The 27067-nt window shown below is 35.9% G+C and overlaps 1 protein-coding gene across 1 annotated transcript in view; it reads right to left on the reverse strand.

Moving 5' to 3' along the window:
- Positions 1–1126: 1126 nt before the first annotated feature.
- LOC150108966 ((E3-independent) E2 ubiquitin-conjugating enzyme UBE2O-like) overlaps positions 1127–27067 on the reverse strand; it is a 360964-nt gene continuing 335023 nt past the window's right edge. Inside the window, exons 22-23 of the mRNA XM_090411140.1 lie at positions 10969–11072; positions 1127–1647 (exon numbers count right to left, since the gene is read on the reverse strand). Coding sequence (XP_090267266.1) covers positions 1508–1647; positions 10969–11072 — 244 coding nt within the window. The 3' untranslated portion in view covers positions 1127–1507. The remainder of the gene's footprint in view (positions 1648–10968; positions 11073–27067) is intronic.

Below are 27067 nucleotides of genomic sequence, written 5' to 3' on the forward strand. Positions count from 1 at the left end.
GAGTTAGATCCAGATTTACTAGTAGATCAAACATCTATACCTGAAAACTGTTTCCAAAGAGTTAATATGGTAAAACTTAAAAACAGAGCATTTCACATCTTTCATGAGCATATGCAGAAGATGCAAAAATATGCAATATTTATACTAATATAATAATCTTGTATAAATATTGACTTTGTTGATTCAAACTGGGTCAAGGAGTGTTTTATTCTCATATACTAAATTGTTAAGTCTCATGAATGTGAAAGCTAAATGAGGATAAGATACCTGACTTATACTAAGTATTACTCACATTTTAAGTCTTATGCTTTTTATTTAACATTTTACAGGAGTAATATTAACACACAAAACTTCAGTATCTTTACACTGCTGCATTGTTTGATGATTGAACGGATAAGCACATAGAATCATTTAAATCAACAACAATGCAATGCAGTAGTATATTGTATACAATTATGCATTTTATAAAAAGGTTTGTGGCATTACTGGAAGACTTATTAGCTTTTGTGTGTGATGCCAGTAAGTTTCACATATAAGTCTGTGAAAGCTGTGATCATTTGTGCTAAAGAAATATTATGATATTAGCCATTGACACAGGTATATGCCAGAAACTACAATATGACTGAGTATCACTGAGTATCAGGGATACAGCATATTAATAACAATTAAGGCATCAGTGTTTTATATCCATCAGTTGTGTATATTTTCTCTGGTTCAGGAATTGAAATGCACTTTTTAATTATTCATCCAGTTCCAGGTTTGTTTCGAGTTACATTAACTCAGAGGATAATGCCACCATAAGCATCAAAATGTTTGTGTAAGTCCATTACAAAGTTATTGGTGTGTTTGACTTCTGAATAAAATGGGTACTTTTGCCTAATGGGAAAAATTACTGTCAAGATGACGATCATGTTAAAGTCCATTTCATCCCTTAAGAATATTGAAATCTCTTAAAATACAGCACAAAAAATATTAAAGTTTAAAAAAAGGTCAACAGGACAAATTCAGTAAAAAGTTTGTTTTCAAAATATGCCTATAAAATTCAATTGTTTTTATGGATAAACAGGTGATAAAATGATCTGTTTTGTATAAGCAGGTATGTACAATTAACCTGTTAGGCCAAAAAAAAAAAATGATGCTTTTATTTTCGATTCTAATGAGAAGATGCTTATAAACTACTGCTGACCTTTCAGCAAATCAGTATTTACAATGTTGCAAACTTTACACAAATTACATGAATTTGGAGGCATTTCTCTTAAAACCAATTTTCTGTTTTGGCATAAGATGTTTCAACATTAAACAAACAAAAATAATTATACAAATGGGAAACTTTTTACATTTTTTGTATAAATCATGTACAACCTCTTGGCAAGTTTATATATTTAAAGAAAAGAAAATGAGAACTAAGAGAGGAAACCTAGATGTGACCATGGACCAGGGCATCTAGCTTGTGAGAGAGGTCAGATTTTTATCAACATAGATTAATAAACAATATTTTCACCTGCAGCTAACTCAGTTTGATTCCTACTAAAGACAGAAACTCTTTAAATGAGGAAAGGGATTTGCGTAAAGTTAAACAGAAGCCTTTAGATGCAGGGAGGAGAGGATATTCTGGAAGAGGAACATCACATTGGGTATTGGATTGAGCTGTAAATAAAATAAAATAAAGTTATAGCACAAATAACCAATAATATATAAATTACAAGTAATTTCTCTTTATAATGGATTTAGCACATAACATATAAATAGAAATGTACATATAAATATTTGTATGCTTATATATTTGTATAAATATTTCCTTACTAAATATTTGTTGGACATATATCTAAAATTTCATGCAATAAATTAATTTAATTTATCAAATTCGATTACAGGGTTTTTAAGCCGAAATAATGTAAAAAAAAATTAATGCAAGATTCCTTTGTCTGAATATAAATTAACTGTATTGAAAACTGTACTAAATAATTCATTTAAATATTGTACTTAAAATTAGAGAAAATGATATTAACATTGTAAGTAAGCAATAAGAATAATGTATCGGAAAAGTTTGCAACAATCTGCGAACAAATTGATCGCCTAAGGCACAGGTCTTCAGCGAGAAGACCAGAGTGACATCATCATGCCGCCGGATAATTACGGACATTCGAAGGTTAAGAACAAAGAGTAAGGAGCATATTTAAGGGGATTACTATGGGCAAAAAAAAGAAAAGGGGAGACAGGAGAAGACTTGGGCTTTTTACTACTGCTACTGCAGGTGTTTCAGTTCCCAATCGGCCGAGTGGAGGAAGGGAGAAGAAGCGATGAAATGGAGTATGCAACTGGAGATTTTGCATCCTCCATCAGAGCTATGTCATCGGCAACTCTTTTAGAATGTTCTGGGAGGCTTTCAAGGAGTGACCGACAACATACGTCCTATCAGATAGCTGGCTGCGATTCTCGCAAAAGGCTCGATGCCAGGTCAACAAATTAGCCAATGGTGGAATGAAAGAGATAGAGCACAGAAATGTCCGAGTCAAGAACGTGTCCTGTATAACAGAAAGGATTCAAGATATCCCAACTGAGGTATAGTTAATGAAAGAGGACTGTAAGCTTACTGAAAGAATTGTGAGTAAACAAATGATATGGTTATTATTTTCCTTGTAACTTAGATAAGTGCGAATTGTATGTAGATATTACAAAAAAGTCGGTGGTATAGTTTTGTAAGGTATTATATAGTAACAAGGTAGAACTAGTGTATATGAATTGCAGGTATATTTCCTGAGAGTAGTTATGTTAGAGGGAATATTTATTCTATACCTACTGTAAAGATGTGTGTTTCATAGTGCTGAGTTGAGTGTAAATGCTAAGTGAACGTAAAATGTATGCACTTCAATGAGATGACTATCTTGCTGAAGTTAGACATATTAAGAGTTAGTCATGCTCACTGGGTTGTAATTTCATGTTAAGTTAGAAAAAAATGTTTTGTTTAAGCAACAATTGATCTGATCATTTTCCAATGCACTATCTCAAATAAAATTCGTACCTGTGTGCATGAGTGGTTCTTGGATAGCCACGACTTGCTGTAATGTTAGGATGATTTTTGCTGAGACCTTACCTTTGTTCATATTCTTATTATTTTTAGACTATATTAATTTTTCTAGAGTGGTGCAGTCGTTAATAAAAATAAATTTGTCTAGAAGAAGGATCTGAGAGAATAAGTGTACTGCAAATGATTTAGCCAGTGATAGTTGAAAAAACAGGCAGCTTAACGAGTGGTAAGAGCAGAGGGCAAGGGGAAGAAAGAAGGGGAGGGGGAGAATAAAACATTAAGATAGAAAGACTTAGCAAACAAAGAAAGTAAAGAAGGTTAAGGATTAACAAGAATAGACAAGACTTAGTAGATAGCATAAGATTTTACAATGGTGCAGCCCAACAAGATTACAAATTAATGATTAAATCATACATAAGTGAACATAAATGAGCACAATAACCCCCCACCCCCCACCAAATATGTGAAAATATTACATATCAACACAAATATTTGTTATATATCAAATTTCATCGAGTTCACTACCTTTTCAGGATGTGCTTTTTTTTTTTTTTTTTTGTGGATCTGTTGAGCGAGTACATGGATATCAGTAGTGAGGCAGTTGAGTGTAAGAATGTGCATAAAATGCTGAAGTTAGTGCCATTGGTAACAATCCAGAATGGAATAGTTAGCATAAAGCGTGAGGACAGCAGTGGGCCTAAGGGGCTATTGCACTTTATGTACACTAATGCCAGGAGCATTCAGAACACGGGGGAGGAGTTCTTGGCAATAGTTAGTTCATGTGGCCAAAGGTTATTGGTATTAGCAAAACATTGCAGATAGAAGATGATATAGTTAGTGGGATAGAATGTGAAGGCTATAGTGTGTTCAGGGAGGATAGAGAGAAAAGAATGGGGGGAGTAGGAGTCCAGCTGTGGACCAGTGAAAATAGCCTTTGAAGCCATCTGGTGTGAGATAGTGGCCCTGCAGAACAAAATATACAGTTATTTGCTTCTATAGACAAGGGGAGGTAAAGGATGATGGGGATAGTATGCATTGGCAAATAAGCTCAATGAGAGGGAGGGCAGGTAATTATTATGGAAGGACTTCAACTATGGAAACATAGACTGGAAGGAGGAAAGGACAAGAAAGGAAGTAAATGGAATTTATGCAGTTACTAAGGAATAATTACCTGAGACAGCATGTGATGGAATGTACTAGGGACTTGAGAGTGCTAGATCTAGTAATTGCATCAGAGAAATTCCATATATAACACTGCCACCAATTGGTGAGAGTGGTCATATGGTCTTGATCTGGGAGGTGGCTAAATATGTGGAATTTTGAATTAAGAGGGTGGGGGGGTATATATGCAGAATTACAGGACTGGTAAGTATGACAAGCTTAGAAGATTGCTTGGATCAATGCCATGGTATGTGAAACCGCAAGGGCTGGATGATAGTGCATGGAAAGTGGTAAATGAGTGTTTGAGGGAAGTAATTTTCCACATTTGGCGTCCGTAGATGCCGTATGGTCACTGCCGTACCTCACATGGTTTTGGCAATGATGTCTTCTGCTAGAATAAGTGGTAGGGTCACAGATTCCCTTTCCACACAAAGTTTGTAGGACAACAAACATCCATGCCCACAGCGAGACTCGAACCCGTAGCCTCTTGGCTGGAGAGCGGACATGCTAACCACTCGGCCAACAGGGAAGTAATAGCAGACTGTATACTTAGAAGCAGGAAAATAAATCAAGTGGGAGTTAAATGGATGAATATCTTTATTAAGTTGGAGCTACAAAAAAATAAAAATTTGTGGAGGGAATTCAAGGAGAAAGGTGACCAACAGGTAACACGAGCAGTACAAAGCACACGCCAAAAAGGGTAACCAGTGCACTAAGAAAGACAAAAAGCAGAGTATGAAAGGAAGTTAGTGTTGGTAACAATGGCACTAACTTCCCTTCATACTCTGAATGAGCATTCTTCCTTTTATTTGCAACAGTACAGGTCAAAGATAATTCCAAAGAGTTCTTTTGGTATGTTGCAAATAAAAGGAAGAATGCTCACAGCAGAATAATTTTAATGAATGCTGATGGTAGGGAGGTAACTGAATCAAGCAAAATAGCAGAATTACTAAGTGAACATCTTGCAAGAGTATATCATCCAGGTTGAGATACTGAAGTAACAAGAGAGGCAAAGGCTTATATGGAAACTGAGGTAAATGAACTGGAGGTGAATAGCATATTACAGAACCCTGATGTGAATACATTTATAGGATTAGATGGTATACCAGCTCCAGTTTTATGAGGTTCCACTGCATAAAAGAGGCTCAAAGACTGATGTAGCAAATTACCGACTGATCAGCATACAAGGATTTGTAGTCAAGGTACTGGAAAAGTTGGTCAAGAGCAAAATACAGGAATGGTTACATAGAAATGGGATACTATATAGGAGCAACATGATTTTTGTAAAGGGTAGGTCATGCTCACTTACATATTATAATACAGTAACAGCTGAGTTGGATAAAGGTAATGGGTTTACAGTGATGTTGCTAGACTTTGCAAAGGCATTTGACAGGATACTGTTAATAATTGGTGGATTTTTATATAGAAAGAGTATTCACAGATCATCATCATCAAATTCCTGCCATGTACCCTCAAGGGGTGTACAGGATATGACAGTACTACATGAAAAAATTACATCATTACTAACTTCCTATCTACAATTTTCCTCCAAATCAGTCTGTTACTTGTCAAGACTCCAACATTATCAGATCTTATATTTCTATCGTCTAAGGCACTTTGTACCGTATCAATCCACCTATATCTTGGTCTTCCTCTGGGTCGTTTTCCTGCCAACCTGGCAGAGAACACTTGTTTTGCTAATCTTTCCTCTCCCATTCTATTTAAGTGACCATACCATCTGAGATTAGCTCTGCTAACGCATTCCTGGATGCTGACAATGTCAAGTTCTTTCCTAATATCCTCATTTTTAATATGATATTGCCATTGATGCCATCTGTTCACGCCTCTAATCTTTCTCAGGACTCTCATATCTGCGGTCTCTAGTCTTTGGTCAAGTGTTTTACTTCTGACCCAGCTCTCAGATCCATAAGTTAAAATTGGTTTGAACACAGTCTTGTATACAGCTAATTTAGTGTTCCGACTAATTTCTTTCTTATTCCATATGAATTTATTCAACTGACTTCCCACGATACCAGCTTTGCTGATTCTGTTGTCTATTTCTATATTTAGTTTACCATCTTCAGTAAAAATTGTGCCTAAGTAGCTGAAATGTTTTACTTGTTCCACAGGTTCTCCATTCACAACACAGTTGACTAACAATTATTTTTTTAATTCCGAGTGCACCTATATGTTATTATATGCACAAGGGTTCACTCCAATTGGTGCAATGATCTTAACTCTTTCAGAATCCAAATAATCACTGACTCAAGACCAAAATACAAAATAAACACATTTAATAAAACAAAAACAATATATATACACTTCAAACAACTTTACATAACTAACTACAAATTAATTGGATCCAAGGCCTTTTTAAAATAAACTTACACTTAAGACTAGACATAACACTTTGTTTGCACAATCACAAAATGTTCATAGCCAGTTTCTTTCTCTGTCAAGGCCCTTTTCTGAAGAGACATATGACTCCATTCTTCATTTACACAGGATCCTTTTCATCACTTATGTAGCACACACAAAATCTTCCTGACTTAATTCTGTCTCTTTTCTTCAGTAGAAATAATAGTCAGATCTGGCGTCCTTAATACAGATGAAACTTCCTAATCAGAGTTTTCTCGAACATTCCTTTAGAACGTAAATATTCTTCTTTTATTCATTAAATGCTTATTGACAGTCTTAACTCTTCCAATAAAAAAAAAACCTTACAGTTCTACAATTCCCTTTTCGGAATCTACTATAAATCTTTCAATTAGTGTTTCCTCCAATATTCCTTTTAAAGCGATTTATAGCAACATTTCACTTTTATTTATCCATATACTTATTCCACATTAAAACTTAATGGTTCCACGATTCCTTTTTCGGAATATACTATTAATTTTCCTCCGACTGTCACTTAAAAAACATAAGTTCCTTCCTAACCTAAATATCTGCTGGCCTGTGTTCTAAATTCCTTCCGAACGCTATCTTGTTTACAGCCGTTACTCAAATACCGGACGCTTTCTTGTCAGCTGTCAATCACTCATCAAACTTCTCCGCGAGCATGCGCACTCCTTGGCAAGCGAGAAACTAAGTACTGTATAATGGCTGACATGTTGTCTCTGTTAGCGACATGAGAATGTCCTCATAAAACACAAAACTTAATATTTCAAACCATAATAAATTTGTTTAAAGTAACACAACTATTCAAATCCAGTAAGTACATTAAATTTTTAACTACTTTACATATCACTTTTAGCAAAACAATTTCCATAACGAGCACATCGCAAGTGCCTACAATGTGTGTTATGAAAACAAAACTAATAAACATACTAACATAAACAATACGTAAAAATATTCAGAATTTTAATTATGATTATTTTTATAATACTACATGGAATTCTAATCAATAAACTGCAGTGCATGGGATGGATATAAAGTTGGTGAAGTGGATAAGAGGGTGGTCGATGGAGAGAAATAAGTAGTTAATTTAGGAGAAGAATCCAGTAGAAGGCCTGTGACTAGTGGCATGCCATAGGGCTCTGTTCTTGGGCCACTACTATTTAATTTGTACATTAACAATATAGGAAAGGATCTGAGAGAAACTATTCAATTGTTTGCCCATGATGCAAAATTGGGTAGAGCAATACTAATGATGTTAATATTTTGCATAGACTGGGCACATGAGAAAGGATATCAGTTTAATATGGCAATGTGTAATATCATGGATTTTGGGGTGAAAAGATTACCAGCTGTATACCACCCTGATGGAACTGTGCTCCAAGAAATTGAAAGGCCAGAGATTTGGGAGTGTTAGTGGATAGGAAGTTAAAGTTTAGAGGATACATGGCAAAAGTGGCTAAAGCAGTTCATCAGATTACTTGGTTATTGAAGAATACTCTGATGAGCAGAGACAAGTGGGCTATTATATCTCTTTATAGAGCCTTGAGAAGACTCCATCTTGATTGCTGTGCACAGATTTGATCACCCGGGTTTCTTGGAGATGAGAAGAAGGTGAAGAGGATCTTGGTCATTTGCCTCTGGATCCTCTTCACCTTCTTACAGAAGTTAGTATAACTTCTATAAGAAGTTATACTAATACAGAAATTAGTTGACAGGCAGAAAAGGGGGTGATATGATTGAGACACATAAATTACTGAAGGGACTCCATGTGATAAACTATAATAATAACAATAAACTGCAATGCAGATGGAAGAAAAATATCAAGAAATAAGCATAATCTCCCTAGGTAACTGGCAAAAGAAATGTGTAAGAAAAGCATAACTTACAACAGGTTTTCAAAGTGACCTTTATCCAACCATGCAGCCACTGAGACACTATGCTATCCTCACATGCTCCTCAAAAGTCCTGGATAATGTGTAATCACAGTGTATTCATGCTCACACATTTCTGCAGTTCACTAATATTTCCCACTGGGGTAGAGTACAATAATTATTTCAAAGGTCCTACCAATAGATCCTACCAGGATTTAGGTCAGGTGATTGAGTAGCTTTACCTTCATGAGGCCTGAGGCTATCAAAATAGCCCGAGGCCTCATGATTGAAGTGAGGAGGGAGTGCTGTCATGCATGAATGTCATGTTTCTCCTCAAAACACCAAGGGAATGTCAATAAGCACATCATGTATGCTTTTTTGTCAGGTTTTGCATGCATCATACAAAATTCTTGTAAGCCTGATTAGCAAAACATACAACCCTGTTACTCTGTTTCCAAAGATAAGCCCATATATATTGATGGAGAACTGCTGGTGTACTGACTGAATAACATGTGACTGTTGCAATATTGAAAATATCACCTCAAGTCAATTATACCTTGTCTGTGAAAAGCACATAGGAGAGAGAAATCATACACTGTTGTGGAAACCACCGATAAAATATAGTTGATGATTATACTCTGATAAAAGAGCTTGAACCTGCTGGAAAAGGTGATTTTTATGCAGGATCTTCCATACCACCGCTTGGGGAGAATCCTACTCCTAATGTAATCCTCCATGTGCTAGTGTGGTACCCTTACAGTTCTTTAGTGTGGTATTCTGTTTCCGGTATTCTTATAGGTCTTTGTTCCTGTCCTTGAATTTCAGGTGCAGAAACTGTGCAAACCTCATAAAGACAAGTGGGCATTTCAGAACATAGAATACCATGACTAGGGAAGCCTCTTGATAAAGCTGATGTGCTTTGATTGGCATTCCACCGGTGCATCAATGATGAAAATGCACATCAGCCAATTCAATGAAACATAAATTTGCTCTTCGTTACACAACAAATAGCAACTTAAACTTGCAAGAAATAGGGTGTCATTTCACTTTGGATGTGCTTAATTAAAAGAAGCACATGGACCATATGCTCTCTTCCAGTAACTTCCACAGAAGTTACTGAAGAGAGCAAATGCAAACTGTTATACTCCTAATAGAAGTAATTATAATTGAATATATCAAGGAATACAGAAATTGGTTAATTCGAAGATCATTTCATGATACAGGGTGTCCCAAAATTCACGCAAGAAGTAATTTTGTTAGAAAACAGGTTTTTAATTAAAAATTGTAATTTCTTATTGATTCATAAAGTATACAGTATAGGAGGCCATTTACCCGATATGCATGGAATAGCATATTGGGTAAATGGCCTCCATGGCTTTGCTGGCACATATGCACTCTTTTGTCAAAATTTTCCATGACCGTTTTGCATAAATGTGGCTGAATTTCGTTGATACAGCACTCAATTTCCTCCTTCAAGGCTTGGGTGGTCGTTGGCTCATTTGCATAAACCTTAGACTTAACAAATCATGCAGTAATTGAATTGTTTCTCAGGCTGTATGGCATGTGGCACCGTCTTGTTGAAACTACATGTCGTCCACATCCATATCTTGCAATTTAGGCACAAAAAAACTGGATTATCATGTTGCGATAGCAAGCACCATTAATTGTTATTGCCTTACCAGCCGCATTTTCGAAGAAGAATGGACCGATGATGCCTCCAGCCCAAAATCCGCACCAAACAGTGACACGTTGTGGATGCATTTGTTTCTCAACAATCACTCGTGGATTTTCTGAACCCCAAATGCGACAATTTTGTCGATTGACGAAGCCATCAAGATGAAAATAAGCCTCATCGCTGAAGATGATTTTGTTCGAAAAATAAGCATCCACTTGTTCCATAATCCATTCAACGAACTCTCTTCGCTGTGTGTGGTCAGTAGGCTTCAGTTCTTGAGTCAATTTAACTTTGTAAGCATAAAGATGCAAATCTTTCATGAGAATACGCTGTTGAGAGCTTCTCGAAATGCCCAATTCAAGACTACAGTGCTGAATTGATGTTCCTGGACTCTCAGCAACACTCTCACAAACTATTTTGATGTTTTCTGTTGAACGACTTGTTGAAGGACGGCCAGAGTGTATAAGATCACTAATATCCAGTTTCCTTGAATTTTTTAATTAATCTTTTCACAGTTGATGAAGTTAAATCACTATTCCAACCATATTTTGTATGAAAATTGCGAACTGTAGCTGCCAAACCTTCATTATTTTTAAAATATTGCTCAACAATGAAAACACGTTGTTCTTTCGTGTAGCCCTACATTTTTAATAACCCTGAACTGTCAGCTGTCACGCTGTCTTTTTTTCCTCGTTGGCAACACTTTACTGCACAAATGTTGCTAAATTTAAATCTTGCATGAATTTTGGGACATCCTTTATAAATATTGTGATACCGAATGAATCATATAACTTTATAATTCAATTAAAATATAACAGAGTTATTAATGTACATACTTTTTTGGCATTCTTCAAAAGTTGTAGGAGATGCAGGAGTTGTGGGATGATTAGCATTCCAGACTTCTGATATTTCCAACCATTTTTCTAATCTCCCTACCAGTCTATATAGAAATATTCAATGAGGAAGAGAAGTAAAAACAATACTTATCAGTAAGATATTAAGTAATGTAATGCAGGATTAGCTTTTGTATTTAATATCAAAGTTAAATAAACTTAATACAAAAACTGCAATTTTTGTGCAGATATTTCTAATTTGAAGTGCAAATATATAAAATTATGCAGACTAAAGTTCAAACTGGCAATTTCACTATTTTACTTGAGCAAAAGAATAAAATGAAAACAGATTGGACTTATATGATAAATATATAATTTTATAATATTTCCAACAGATGGTGCTCATATAAATTTCAGAATTACAGCACCTTCCCCACTAATATCAATTATAAAACATCCCTTAGTAAACATTTATACATGTTCTACTTGACACCAGGGCCGGATTTAGACTTGCTGAGGCCCTAAGCTATACAAAACACAGAGGTCCCTACTGTTTTAAATTACATCAGCTGGTCTTTTTGTTTTTTTATTTGAGGCCTCGACAGATTGCAAGACCCTAAGCTGTAGCTTTTTTAGCTTATACTTAAATCCGGCACTGCTTGACACACACATCAAGTATAACATTTAGTAATAAAAAGTGGAAATTTAGGCATTAAATAAAAATATTTGACATAACACTAGGACTGAACATCTAAATACAAGAATACATTATTCTCGGTCCCATTTCCTTCAATACAAGTAGCTGGGAATCTAGTACAATCAAACATAATATAAAGGATCTTAAATCATGAATGCGGATTGCATACAAGAGAAGAGGTGGCCAGTAAAAAACCCAGTGAGTCTGTATAAATCACATTTTTTTGGTACCGGTTTTCTTTTATGCACAAAAGTACAAACTGTATGATATGCAGCTCAGCAGTATACTTGTTGCTTTCAAGTAGAATCTAACTTGAAACAGTGCGTCAGGAAAAAAGCGAAGCACATTCAACAGGGATCTTAGATCTCAAACCATCAGAAAGGTAAGAAATCAGAGTACTCTATTCTGCACACACATCTCATGGATGGGGGAATACTGTTGTGTTCAGTGCAGGTAATGTTGCCTACATTTATGCCAAGAGTTGTATAATCTCTTTCACGTACATACCAAATGGGCAATGGAAGTCTGAGGGTGTGCGCAGTATTGTGCTTTCCAATACAGGAAAGGCACATGCATGCACGAGGGTGTGGAATGTCCAAAAAGTTCTCATAAACACCTAGAACAAAAATGCTTTTTCAGAAAAAAATTTTTTCTTTTAAGATATATAAGAAGACAAAGTTATTTTTGTTTAGGTGTTTAACAGAACTTTCCAGATCTCCCTTGCACATGCACACAATAGCCCACATAGGTGATACTCAGACAGAGATTATTTTAGGGCATAGCTAAGTGATAAGCATTTCCATCAAAGCAAAAGAGTACAGTCATTTGCGAAATATGCCAGTAGCTATTCATATGACTTGATGAATAGGATCTAACCACCACAGTACTTTTGGTTACAAAAAGGGTAGATATGACCCATAGTTAAGTTTTCAGTGAACAAGTGCATGATATAGGTGAAGCAAGGAACACTGATCAGCACCTCATTCTGTAAAAGATATGCGGAGGATATTAAATGCTCTCCTGCACTCTTCTCTGCACAGATAAATGTGTGTAAAGAATACAAGGTTTTTTTTTTTTTTGTCATAAATGAGTTCTAAGAACTTGACATCGCTTACAAATGGGAAGTTTGTCCAATCTTTAACTCTGGTTCTGAAGATGGTGTTTTCAGCAAAGGTGGTGTATATAAACACTTTTCTGCTGAAAATTCAAACTAATTACTAATGCCTATCAACTGTTTCTTGAATTTGTCTTTTAGTAACCCTCATATTATTAGAATAGCAAAAAGTTGTAAAGGTCATCAATACAGTAGGCAGTACAGAGTGCTTCCCACTGTGGGAAGATGCTGTTCACTAACTGAGTTTACTTTGATATCAAAGATTGTTACACTTAAGACAGAGTCTTGGTCAAATTGTCCCTTGAAAATATGGCTGGGATAAAGTGCTTTCCACTTGGACATAGATTTGTCTGGAGAGAAAATGTTTCATATAAAGGGAGATGTCCCCCGAGATCTAGATAATAAAGGTCTTTTAATATACATTATCTCCAGACTGTGCCATAAGTTTTACACATCAAAGAAAACTGAAATGAGATGTCTATCAGAGATGCATTCCTGAAACAATAACATCTTTCTTAAGAAAGATTCCGGTAATTGGACCAGACGTTTATTAAGATAAATAACAATAAAAAAACCTGACAAGTTTCGTAAGTCATTTGACTTACATCTTCAGGGGTTGAAGGTAACTAAAAGTTTAAACACAAGAAATGAGAAATTACTCAAAATAGTTCATTCTATGCAGTTGTGGCCATCTAACTGTTCATTAAATTAAATATCTGAATGCAGATTCAGTTCAATGCTAAGTGTGAACAATGCTGAATGCTGTCACATTCTGTTGTTCACATTCGCATTGTCCAAGGTCTGACTTGGGTATATTTTTTATCAATGCTGACCAAACTTGGTGTAGAATTAGGCCCTGGTTTTTGTTGTATTGTGTTGGAATTCTAAGCATGTTTGCAGCTTCTTTAAATTTTCTTATGTAACCTTATGTAACAATTTTTTTCAATGTAAGACATGTTTGTTTTCTGCCAGAGTACATTATAGCCAGTGCAAGTTGTATGGTATGCTAGGCCTGATTTGTGTTCTCTTCTTTTTTGCATGTCTTTTTGGTGTTCATTCATGTGAATTTCCCCTGATCTGGCCTATGTAGCAGATGCCACAGGAACAATGAATTTTATAAATGCCTGGTTTTTTTTAAAGGATGATGTGCAGGTTTTGGGGGGATGTAGAAATCTTGAAATTTTTTCCAGAGGTAGAAAAGCAACTTTGATGTTATATGTTTGTTTAGTAATTTGGCCATTTTGTCTGTAACATTCTTGATGTATGGAAGCATGATTGTGTTCCTGAAATCTTGCTTTTGTGAGATGCTTGTAGTAGGTGTGTTGAGGATTCTTTTTATTGTCTTCGGTTCATAACCATTTTTTTTGAGGATCTGTGTTAAATATTGAAATTATTCATTTCTCTGCTGGAAATATTATAAGCTCTGTCCCTCAAGGTTTTAATTAAACTTATTTTTTGCAAGGGGTGGTGGTGTGAGGTCGCATTAAGAAATCTTCCTGTGTTGGTGGGTTTTCTATAGATGGAGAAGGATAATTTATTATCTTTTTCATTGACTTTTATTTGGATATCAAGAAAGGGAAGTTTTTTATGTTCTTCTTGTTCCAAAGTAAATTTTTTGTTGTTGTGTATATTATTCAGGTAATCTTTGAAAGCAGTTAGTTCTTCTGTTGATCCTGGCCATATGATGAAAATATCGTCTACATAGCGTAGCCAAATTTTCAGTTTTTTATGATAATTGTTTAAAGCATTATTATCAAAATGTTCCATATATATGGGTTAGCTAAAGCTGGGGAGAGGGGGGAGCCCATAGCCAGTCCTTCTTTTTGTTCCCAAAATTTGTCTTGATACTTGAAAAAAGTAGAGTTCTATGATGTCCGGAGGAAAAAGGTCTTCAAAGAGATTCACTGTTTAATTTCTGGGAACATTTGTAAACAGGTTGATTACATCCAAACTTGCTAAGATGTCTGAAGGTCCTATGCATATATCTTTTACCTTCTCAATAAAATGTGCACTGTTCTTAATGAAAGATATTGTTTTTCCTATGTGTGGTAAAATCATATTGGTGAGGTGTTTTGCCAAATTCAAAAATTTTATGCATGACTGAACACCAAAAAGAAGAGAACACAAATCAGGCCTAGAATACCATACAACTTCCACTGGCCATAATGTACGCTGGCAAAAAACAAACATGTCTCACATTGAACAAAATTGTTACATAAGCAAATTTAAAGAAGCCGCAAACATGCTTAGAATTCCAACGCAATGCAACAAAAACCAGGGCCTAATTCTATACCAAGTTTGGTCAGCATTGATAAAAAATATACCCAAGTCAGACCTCGGACAATGTGAACGTGAACAACAGAACGTGACAGCATCCAGCATTGTTCAAACTTAGCATTGAACTGAATCTGCATTTGGATATTTAATTTAATGAAGAGTCAGATGGCCAAAACTGCATAGAATGAACTATTTTGAGTAATTTCTCATTTCTTGTGTTTAAACTTTTAGTTACCTTCGATCCCTGAAGATGTAAGTCAAACGACTTACGAAACGGCGTTTTTTTTTTTTTTTTTTTTTTTTTTTTATCTATTTTTTTTTTATATATTATTTATCTTAATAAACATGTGGTCCAATTACCGGAATCTTTTATGAACTGCTAAACCACAGAAACCTACGCTTACAACATCTTTCTTATCCTATCCTATCCTAATTTACGCCCATGCATAGATCTACACTTTTTATCATATAGGTATTCAGAACTGAAATTCTACGGAATAGGTTGGTTACTCCTTATTCCTGGCGGGGTCCTATGTCTGTAGAAGCATGTGTTCATAGGGCTGGTTTCTCTCTTCTGGAGGATGAAAAACCTGAGTATCCGGGTGAAAAAAAACCCCTATCTTCGTAAGACTGGCTAACTCACCTTTCGTCGCAAGAGACCAGATAAAGGTTCCTCACGTCACTGATGGGAATAATCCAGGTCTTTCCGACCAAAGGGCTTCACCTATACTGACTGAGCTACGGAGGCTAGACATCTTTAAACGACTCAAATGGTTTAATGTTGATTGGTGTCTATGTAAGCCACTGTTGGAGAAAAGATCATTTACTTTCTTAATATCGGAAGAGGTCTGACATTAACCACTTTCTCATGATCTTGCAAAGACAGCTGATAAGAGTGATAGGATGGCTTACATCCTATCACTCTTATCAGCACTTTTCAGTTTCTCCTTAACAGTTATATGCATGACTCGAGCTTATAAAGAGAAAATTAGCCTCATTTGTATCCTTCTGAATATCAAAAATTCAGAAGTATAAAAATATAAAGCTCCTACTGAGATTCTAGCAAATCCTTTTTCATAGTAACTTTCAGTTGAGAAACTATATATATATTATCCTCAAGAAGAGATAAATGGTGTTTCATAACCCTTTCAGTTTTGGGATTTTATTCTATACCATTTTTACACTGATTGTGATTGACTGATGATGTCAACTGGATTCAAGATTGTTTTTGATTCTGCATCTAATATAACTTGCTTTGGCCCAAGTACATTTAAAAACCATGACAAATGATATGGTACAGTACCTCAAAAACATACCCCATTATCTTTCTTGATCTTTTTTATCTGCATAGCTTTTAGTGTTCCACCATGGTTTCAGACAGAGTGGAAATTGAGATGATGTACTTGGAATTGTAATGTTGTTGCTGCTGCTGAGACAATACAACAACCTGTTACATGCTTAACTGTTAGGCATTTTTTCAACTGTGTCAGGATTAAATTTTTCAAGATTCATATGAAGAGGATTAGTTAGCCTGTGTAGTTTTCCACTTGGGCATCCATGTAAGGGCATGTGGGTCCTGTGAAGATATACTAGAAATCGTAGGAAAGTGATCACTTTCATACATCTCTCTTTGACAGACTACATAAACAATGGAAGAGTTGCAGAATAGCAGACTAAGTTTTATTGCAGACTATGAGAGTAGGCATATGAAAGAAGGTATGTGTCCATTATTAAGAAGAGATAGGTTGTAATCAAGCATAACCTCAACAATCTAGTCTTGCTTATTCATATTGGCACTACCACACAGAGTATTGTACTGCATTCATTAAAGTTGCTCACAAGAAGTATATGAGAAGGCAATTAGAATATACGATTATCAGGGTCAGACTGAGTTAATTCAGAACCTGGTGGTAAATAAACAAAACAGTGTAATTAGGTAGGAAATGAATTTCATAGTCCAGTGTGAGACCACTGCTCCACTTATTGGAGGCTTCAGAGGAATTTCATGACAGTTCCACCGTAAGAATTTCCCTATTTCTTTGCATTATGAGAGGCTGAGGGCTTATCTTCATCTGGCATATGTTTATTTGAATTTAAGAAGTATAGATGCCCAGCATCCATTTCTTTCTACAGAAAAAAAAAAAAAAAAAATTAATACATCATCAGTATGTTATTTTTAGGTTTACTTTGGATTCACTGGATACAGAAGTAACAATTTTTTTTTTCTTTGGAGGTGCCTCATAGTTTTTGATTTTTTTGTTGGTTTCCCACTTGGCAGGATTATTTTAGTTGTTTCAGGAATGAGACTAATAAGCTTGCACAATTAACATTCTAAAGAGAAGTACTCATGATAATAAAGTTTGAGTATGATGAAATTATTGGATGGTGAGTAGACAAAGTATGCATTGTATCTGAGATTGTCTTAACTACCAGCTTTTAAGAATAAGAGAACAGGTGTTGTGGTGGTAAGCTTGCTCTTTATCCTAATTATGAGATGTTCTACTCAATCTTAATCTTTTGTATTTCTTTTTCATCCTTCCACTTTCCCCTTAGTTTTTTTACCCCCCCCCCCACAGAGCAAGATTTAACATTGCTCTTTAAGATCACACCAGGAAGAGATGGTAGAGACACGGCAGGTAATTTAGTCATACCCATATTTTTGACATTTAAAGCATCATAGTAGATTAGATGTGTGAAGTCTAACAGGATAATTGAGATGGCTATTACAGATGTTGGAGGTGCATATCAAAAGTAGAGATAATTTTCCTGGCTGGAACCAGACTACCATTCCTATGTATCATGAATTACCTATGTATCATGAATTTAAGCTCTGAACATATCTTATCTGGTAAATCAGGGAGACCCCATTCCAATATCGAGATTATTCTTTAGAATAATCAAGTGTTTTATGTAATGTTACTGCAACTGGTTCCCCATTGATGTTGCTTACAGTAGTTTTTCTGAGTGTTGCCAATATGATTCTACAATATCACCAGAACATATTTTTTTAACTGCTTTGGGATATCCTGCAAATCCTTTTCTGAACAACGGGTGATATTTTCCCTATTGGCCTTTCACCTGTAGCATGACTGATGAGAAATAATGATATATATATATATACAGGGTGTTCGGGATAAATTTGACATATTTATAATTAATTATATTTTTCCGTAAGTTACATGTATTAACACACACTTCTCTTCATTTAAAAGTTTGGACCCTTCTTCATTCATATACAAGATGTCAGAAAGGATGGATAGCTGGAACCCACCTGAATCATGGAAGAGAATAACTTGTATCATGATGATTCGTGCCCGCCATCAAAATAAGGATATTACGACTGCTGCCCAATGCTCCCTGAATACAGTAAAAACAATCAGGCATGAACTAGAGACTTGCAATGGTGACTACGAGGATGTAGCAAGAAGAAAGATCCCTAGCAGACGATCTGATTGCGTTCGTACAGCAGAATTCCTCGCAAATCTGCAGGAACAGGTGTTGAAGAACCCTGGCATTGGAATTCGGGCTTTGTTCGTGGAGTTGCTAACTGTAGTCAAGCCCTGGATAACAAGGGTAGCCAATGGTAGGCCGTATGTATGGCAGCAGGATTCGGCCCCTTGCCACACCTCTGGGAAAAGTCAAAAATGGTTGTCTGAAAATTTCTACGACTTCACCAGTCCAAATGTTTGGCCTCCAAACTCCCCAGACCTTAACCCCATGGATTATTTTGTATGGGGCGCAGTTGAAAAAGACACCAATCGCACTTCTAGTAATACAAAAGCCCAGTTAATGGATAAAATTAAAACAGTTTTTGCGGCCCTTCCCAGGGAGACTGTAGCATCAGCTTGTTCGAGGTTCCGAAGCAGAATTGAAGCTGTGATCGATGCTAATGGTGGTTATTTTGAGTAAATCTTGTTGATAGTATTGTAATTAACTCTGCCTGTAATGTTTTTTTTGTCAATTCATTAAATTTAATAGATACAAAGAAGATTTTCTTTTTCCTTACGAAACTGTCAAATTTATCCCGAACACCCTGTATATATGTGTGTGTGTGTGTGTGTGTGTGTGTGTCAGATCTGTTTTTTTTTTTTTTTTTTTGTCAGCAATCATCACCCATCCACCACCCACAGAAACATGATTTCTAGAGATCAGAGTTCTCTGAGAGAGAGAACAGAACTAGCATACATTTATAAATATACCGGATTGAGGGGGGGGGGTATCTTGATAATAAGAGTAGTGGCATCCCTAGGGTCCCCTAGCTGAGTATGGACTCTTTCTTTTACCTTTCTTGACTGGTCTCGCTCTCCTGGCAATCTCCTATTTCCAACTCCAATGCTATTACAGCAGTTGAAGGATCTTTTTCATACCTTAAGCTCTTTTTTTATGGATAAAAGGAGTCCATAATCAGGGTGAAGACAATCCTTTGAGGGTAGAGCTCCCTGAAGCTAAGGTTTCTGTGTGGCAAGATTTATGGTACTGTCTGTGGTTGGATCCCTACAGGCTAGGAGCAAGTGTACTCCAAGAATGAAATTCTGGTCTCACAGTCTGGAGGATTGACCAAAGGGCTGGCACTTATCTCTTGTAAAAAAACTCACTACTATGTATCTTTGGGAGAAAAATAGAAATGGACAAAAATTCAGGAAACAAAATTGGCTGCAAACTTAGAGATATGAAACATACAGAGTTTAAATGGAAAATAAGGAGTAGTATTAAAAGAGGTTATAATAACAAAAATCAAGCTTTAGTGGTTCTGATAGAAACAAAAAAAGAAGAGGTACCAGATGTGTGATTCAGAGCAGTTACATACACATCTGGGGTCTCCTTGTGGATAAAAAAGAAAAAGAAATGAAAACCCTCTATTTAAAGCTGGGAGGAAGTTAGTGAGTGGTTATTAAAAATAGAACAAAATATTTATGGAGTGGAAATATTATCATAGGTATCATAAATATCAAGAAGGTGGCAAAATATTCTGGAAGTTGTTGAAGAAGCTTAGGAGGAATGGAGGAAAGAGTACTGTAAAAGGAATTAGAGATGATAAAGGTGAAATGAAAACAGGAGAAAAAGATATCCTTGAAGTATGGAGTAATTACTTTGAAAAACTGCTAAATGAAACAAGCAGTGATGATAGCACAGTGATAAAAAACACTGACCAGGCATGCAGTCAGGAATACATATCCATACTTGAAGTAGAAAAAGCCATCAAAGGCTTGAAATGTGGAAAGGCAGCAGCAGCAGTAGATGATATTCGACCAGAAATGCTGAAGTATGGTGGTATAAGAGTCTTACAGTGGCTGCACTGCATAGTTCAGAAAGCCTGGACAGAGGGACGAATTCCCGATGATTGGAGTAGAGCTCTCATAGTACCCATATATAAAAAGGGAAATAAAACTGAATGTGAGAATTACAGAGGTATTTCCCTACTGAGTGTTCCTGGCAAGATCTATGCAAGTATACTTGAGAAACAGTTGAGAAGAATTGTGGAAGAAAAGCTTGGTGAAGAACAAGCTGGATTCAGGCCAAATAGAGGCTGTCAGGATCAGATCTTCATTTTACGACAAATAGTCGAGAAAGCATGGGAATATAACAAAGATCTGTATTTAAGTTTTGTCGATTTGGAAAAGGCATATGACAAGGTGCCAAGAGAGAAGCTATTCAATATGCTGCAGTTATATGGTGTCAATGGGGCATTATATCAAGCAATACTTAGTCTTTATTTGAGTTGTGAGTCAGCAGTTAGAATTGAAGGAAGTACAGGAAGATGGTTTAATGTTAAATCTGGTGTGAGACAAGGATGTACATTATCCCCTCTGTTATTCATTATCTATATGGATCACATTATGAAGGAATGTGGTATTAAACCTGATATCAAAATTGGAGATGTTAATGTCAGCTCTTTGCTTTATGCGGATGATGTTATACTTCTAAATAAATCCGCTACAAGTCTGCAAGATTCTCTGACTAAATTGAATAGCTGTTGTAATAGATATGGTATGAAGGTCAGCAATAAAAAGACAAAGACAATGAAAATAGGCAGAATCATTGAAAATGTCAACTGTGTTGTGAATGGAGAACCTGTGGAACAAGTAAAACATTTCAGCTACTTAGGCACAATTTTTACTGAAGATGGTAAACTAAATATAGAAATAGACAACAGAATCAGCAAAGCTGGTATCGTGGGAAGTCAATTGAATAAGAAAGAAATTAGTCGGAACACTAAATTAGCTGTATACAAGACTGTGTTCAAACCAATTTTAACTTATGGATCTGAGAGCTGGGTCAGAAGTAAAACACTTGACCAAAGACTAGAGACCGCAGATATGAGAGTCCTGAGAAAGATTAGAGGCGTGAACAGATGGCATCAATGGCAATATCATATTAAAAATGAGGATATTAGGAAAGAACTTGACATTGTCAGCATCCAGGAATGCATTAGCAGAGCTAATCTCAGATGGTATGGTCACTTAAATAGAATGGGAGAGGAAAGATTAGCAAAACAAGTGTTCTCTGCCAGGTTGGCAGGAAAACGACCCAGAGGAAGACCAAGATATAGGTGGATTGATACGGTACAATGTGCCTTAGACGATAGAAATATAAGATCTGATAATGTTGGAGTCTTGACAAGTAACAGACTGATTTGGAGGAAAATTGTAGATAGGAAGTTAGTAATGATGTAATTTTTTCATGTAGTACTGTCATATCCTGTACACCCCTTGAGGGTACATGGCAGGAATTTGATGATGATGATGGAACATATATTCCACCTGATACAGATGAAAGATGAGTATTCTGTGCAGTTGAGTGAATTGATGGAAATGTGTAGAGATAAATAAGAGCTTTTTTGCTCTCATAGACCTAAACCAGGCCAGCTTGATAAAAAGCTCTTATCTCTACACATTTCCAACAATTCACTCAACTGCACAGAATACTCATCTTTCATCTGTATCAGATGGAATACATGTTCCTATGATAATATTTCCACTCCATAAATAGTGTTCTACTTTTAATAACCACTCACTAACTTCCTCCCAGCTTTTAACAGAGGTTTTTCTTTTTCTTTTTTTTTTTTTTTTCTATTATCCACAAAGAGACCCCAGATGTGTATGTAACCACTCTGAATCACACATCTGGAACCTTTCTTTTTTTTTGTTTCTGTCAGAACCACTAAAGCTAAATTTTTGTTGTTATAACCTCTTTTAATACTATTCCTTATTTTCCATTTAAACTCTGTATGTTCCATACTCCATATGTCTGCACGGTTAGCCTAGTGGCTTTACGCTTCGCAACCATATGACTGGGGAAGGAGTGTCCCAGGTTGGATTCCTGCCGAAGACGCAAGGAATTTGAGGATCTTCCTCAGCCATAGCCAAGTTAGCCAGTCTTGGGCGCAGGCAGTAAGTTTTTCCGCCAGTTTATCTGGTGTTTTTCATCCCGCAAGCAGGCAAACCGGTCCCGTGAACATACGCTGTTACAGTCAAAAATATATCTCCTCCCCCCAGCGACAGGTCGGTTGGGAGTGGTACTAACAACAAGTCTCATCTAAGTAGCATGCGGACCCCGCATAGAAAGCGGAAATAACGCGCAGTGAAAGAAGAAGAATGTTCCATGCTCCATATATCTAAGTTCGCAGCCAATTTTGTTTCCTGAATTTTTGTCCATTTCTATTTTTCACCCAAACATACATAGCAGTGAGTTTTTTTACAAGAGACAAGTTGCCAGGATTTGGAGGATTGACCAAAGGGTCAATCCTCCAAACTATGAGACCAGAATTTCATTCTTGGAGTACACCTTCTCCTAGCCTGTAGGGATCCAACCACAGAAATCTTACCACACATTGCCCAGTGTGAGACCACTGCCCCATTTATTGGAGGCTTGAAAAAGTTTCATGTTTGGTCTCTAGAGTAGGGTTTCTGGATTATGTAAAATGTAAATTAAAAAGACAATAAATATATATATATATATATATATATGGTAACCCTCGTATAATGTGGTACTTATACAATGCGGTCTCGATGTAATGTGGTCTACAATTTCTAGTAACCCTTTATTTACTTTTTCATATATTTTTCACCGCGGGACTTAAAAATCAAATTTTATCTTCGTTAAATTTGTGTCTGCCTGTATCGCGCAAGTAGTTATAAGTATTGAATTTAGTTTTATTGTATCACTGAATAAGGTACTGTATAGAGGCTTTTGCAGTCTGTGTCATTCTCAACAAATAGTGCAATTAGAGACGGATGAAATAAAAACGGCGCCAACTAATAAATCACGTCCCCCCCCCTCTCACAGAAGATATGCTGCATAGACTTAAGCAAAACCACATGTTTCTCTGAAACACAGTATCCAACTAAAAACTATTGTCAAATTTTTCAATTATGAAATAAGTGTTTGTTTTATTGCATTTGAAATTCTCGATGTCATTATGACAGATCACAAAGGCTAACTTAAAATAAAATTCCACCAAGAATTGCAACATGCCATATAATGAATGTGTGAGTTCGCCTGCCACCTCAAACGCAAACAAGAAGCCATAAAATTCAACCAAGTGTTGAAACGTGCGAGTTGAGCCAGTTAGTAATGAGAAGTACCGTCGGAATGATAAATGACACCATGTTGTGAATGTGTTAAAACTAATAGTGAAGGTTGTTATTACAGTTTCAGATGTTATGGAATTCGATTGAAGAGAATTAGCATTTCAACTCAACACTTATCGGTTGCCTTTGTCTTTGGGTCGGCGATCTTTTGTTAATACCGCACCAATCATACGCAAGTCTTTATAGCTGCTCTCGTGTGTAAAACAAAATTTAGAACTTTTTAAAATGTATTGTAATAATATAAAAAGTTGAGTAAATTATAAGCGTATAAAAGGATATCACTTGTAAATTGTTGACATGCCACCTCTGGCACGAGTGCCATAAGTTCGCCATCTAGGGTTTACTGTATAGAGTGTTTATTGTTGAAAATAGCCTTCGTTTTCTGCTAGGAAAGCACATTAAAAATCATAAGTGTGTTATTCTCAAGCTGAGCAGTTTATTTTCTGGTGAGTTAGATACATATGTAATGCTTTTTTTAATGTAAAAGTTTATTTTATTGTAATGGCAACTAAAACTGCAACGAAAGGGAAAAAAACCAACATTGAAAAGGAAATTCATTTCTCTTGAAGAAAAAAAAAATTTTGGATTGGTTGAAAATTGGAGAAAAACCAGGAGTTGTTGCAAGGACTCTGAATTTAAATGAATCAACAATTCGAACAATCAAACAAAATGAACATAAAATCCGAGAAAGTGTTATTGCTGGGTCAGCGGCAAGTGCAAAGCGCGTTGCTCGTGTTTGCGATATTCTAATAGAAAAACATGGAGAAATCTCTAATGATTTGGATAGAAGACTGCACTCAAAAGCAAATTCCTTTGGATGGACACCAAAGGAATTTTCTTTTGGTGTCCATCCAAAAGAAAATTTTGGATGGACACCATTTTTAAGCAAAAAGCTCTCAAAGTTTATAAACATTTAAAAGAACTTGATCAAGATTCTTCAGAAGAAATCTCTCAGCATGGATTTTGTGCCAGTAAGGTTTGGCTCAAAAACTTTAAAAAGCATTTTCTTTGTATAATCTTAAAATCCAGGAAGAATCCACATCAGCAGACATTGAAGCTGCCTGGAAATGCCCAGCAGAACTTTTAAAAATCATTAACGAAGGTGGTCACAGTGCAGACCAGGTGTTCAATGTGGATGAATCCGGGTTATATTGGAAAAAAAGTGCAAAAACGCACCTTTTGAAAAATGAAAGATCAGCTCCTGGATTCAAAGTTTCCAAAGATAGAATTACTCTACTGTTATGTAGTAATGCATCAGGTGATTTGTTTATTAACCGATCCGCAAATCCTCGTGCGATGAAAGGGCTCAACAAGTCCACCCTACCTGTTTATTGGCAGGCCAACAAAAAGATGGGTTACAGCTAGAATGTTTGAAAATTGGTTTTCCAAGTGTTTTGTACCCGATGTAGAAAATTACACAAAGAAAAAGAATATGGACTTCAAATTTCTACTAATTTTAGATAACGCATCAGGCCACCCAACAAATTTAAGCCATCCGAATATTAAAATAACTTTTTTGCCGCCTAATACTACTTCACTTATTCAACCACTCGACCAAGGAATAATAACATTTAAGTCATATTATATTCGGCAAACATTCCAATTAATTTAGGTAAAAAGGGAATCTAATACAAACATGACACTGCCTCAAGCGTGGAAAGAGTTTTCAATATTGAATTGTGTGAAAATTATTTATCTGTCCATCAAGGAATTACAACCCTCTATGCTGAATGCTTGCTGGAAAAAAATATGGCCTGAAGCCGTTCTGGACCAAAATTTCGTACCTTCAGTGGAAGCTGAGTTACGTTGTATAATAAATGATGCACACATTTCTGGTGGAGAGGGCTTTTGCGATATGGTTGAAAACGAAATTAGTGAATTAATTGATGGAGAAACAGATTTAAATGAGGAGCAACTGGTACAATTCTGCAGAAGATTCTGATTGTGATGAATCCGTTAAAGAATTCAATTTAAAGAAATTAGCAGAAGGATTGGACTTGGCAAGAAAGTTAGGAAGTTATTTTACGGATAATGATCCCTCAACAGAGCGCTCAGGAAAATTCACGACACAATTGGATATTTGTTTAGTGCCATATTATGAATAGAAACTTAATAAAAAAAACTGCAGCATAGTGGAAAGCAAAGTCTTATTACTGACTTCTTGATGACTAAACCAGCTGAAGTATGCAATGAGAATTATACAAATGATGTCCAAGAGATTTCAAGTGGCGACGACCTCTGGCCACTTAAAGAACATCTACGAAATGTTATTTCTGAAGACAGTGATGACGATTAAAATATGCGCTTTATTTTATTGTCTAAAACATTTATGCATTATGTGCAATGAAATTTATGTACAATTTGTAATTTTTATAATTTTATACTAAGTATTTGACTCATAGTTTATGTTTTCTTAACTTACATGAATTACCTGAATTAAAAAAAATGTTGTTTTTGTTGGATATGTCATTGTTGTTTATATAATTTAAAATATAAATGATTTCGGAACCTAACCCTACTTTTTCTATGTGATCTAAGTCTTGCATAACACGATTTATATAACGCAGCATTTCTAAGGAACCTAACATCCGCGTTATATGAGGGTTACCTGTGTATGTGTGTGTGTGTATATATATATACACACACACACACACACACACACACACACATACAGTAAAAACCTGTTTTTACTGTGTGTGTGTGTGTGCGTATATATGTATATGTGTGTGTGTGTGTAGAAAGTTTAATAATGGGTATAATAAATGTTAAAGATACCAAGCTATTTTAAACTGGAAATGGAGTAAAACCAGGTTTAAAATAGCTTGGTATCTTTAACACACACATATATATATAATGACATAAATGACCGTTCCCGCAATTTAGGTCATTTTCCGTTGGTCTCGTCTTAAGGCCTATTCTTATGATATATTGTTTTCCCACCATTAACAACTTGATGTGGACGTTATTTCCCGTGATTTGCGGTTTTTTCTCAGGTGGCAACACTGATTTTCGAATTTATTTCCTCTCATTCAAATCAATTTCTGCAGAAATCTGCACATTTTTCCCAGATGGCGTTGCTTTCAGCTATAGTTTAATTTCCACCATAACGGTGACTTGCATGTTTGCAGCAGTGATGTAGTGATGAGCGATACTGTGATTCACTCACAGTACAAATTGATACCGTGGAGTTTTCATATCAATAATTTTAAACTGTCAGTAGCTCATGGTACGCGTAATGTGTTGTGATGTGATTTGATTTCACATTCACAGTGCTGTATTGAAATCGTGAACGAGGATCATACACAACTTGTGAAATCACACTCACACTTCTACCAAGTAACAGTTGTTACTTGTGAATATTAGATATCAATGAATAAACCACAGTTCGTGAAATATCGCTTCATTAGCTTGCAGTGTTGGTGT

This window comes from Typopeltis vanoorti, chromosome 2 (assembly GCF_054136105.1).
Source record: "Typopeltis vanoorti isolate ZY-2024b chromosome 2, IOZ_Tvanoo_1.0, whole genome shotgun sequence".
NCBI lineage: Eukaryota > Metazoa > Arthropoda > Arachnida > Uropygi > Thelyphonidae > Typopeltis > Typopeltis vanoorti.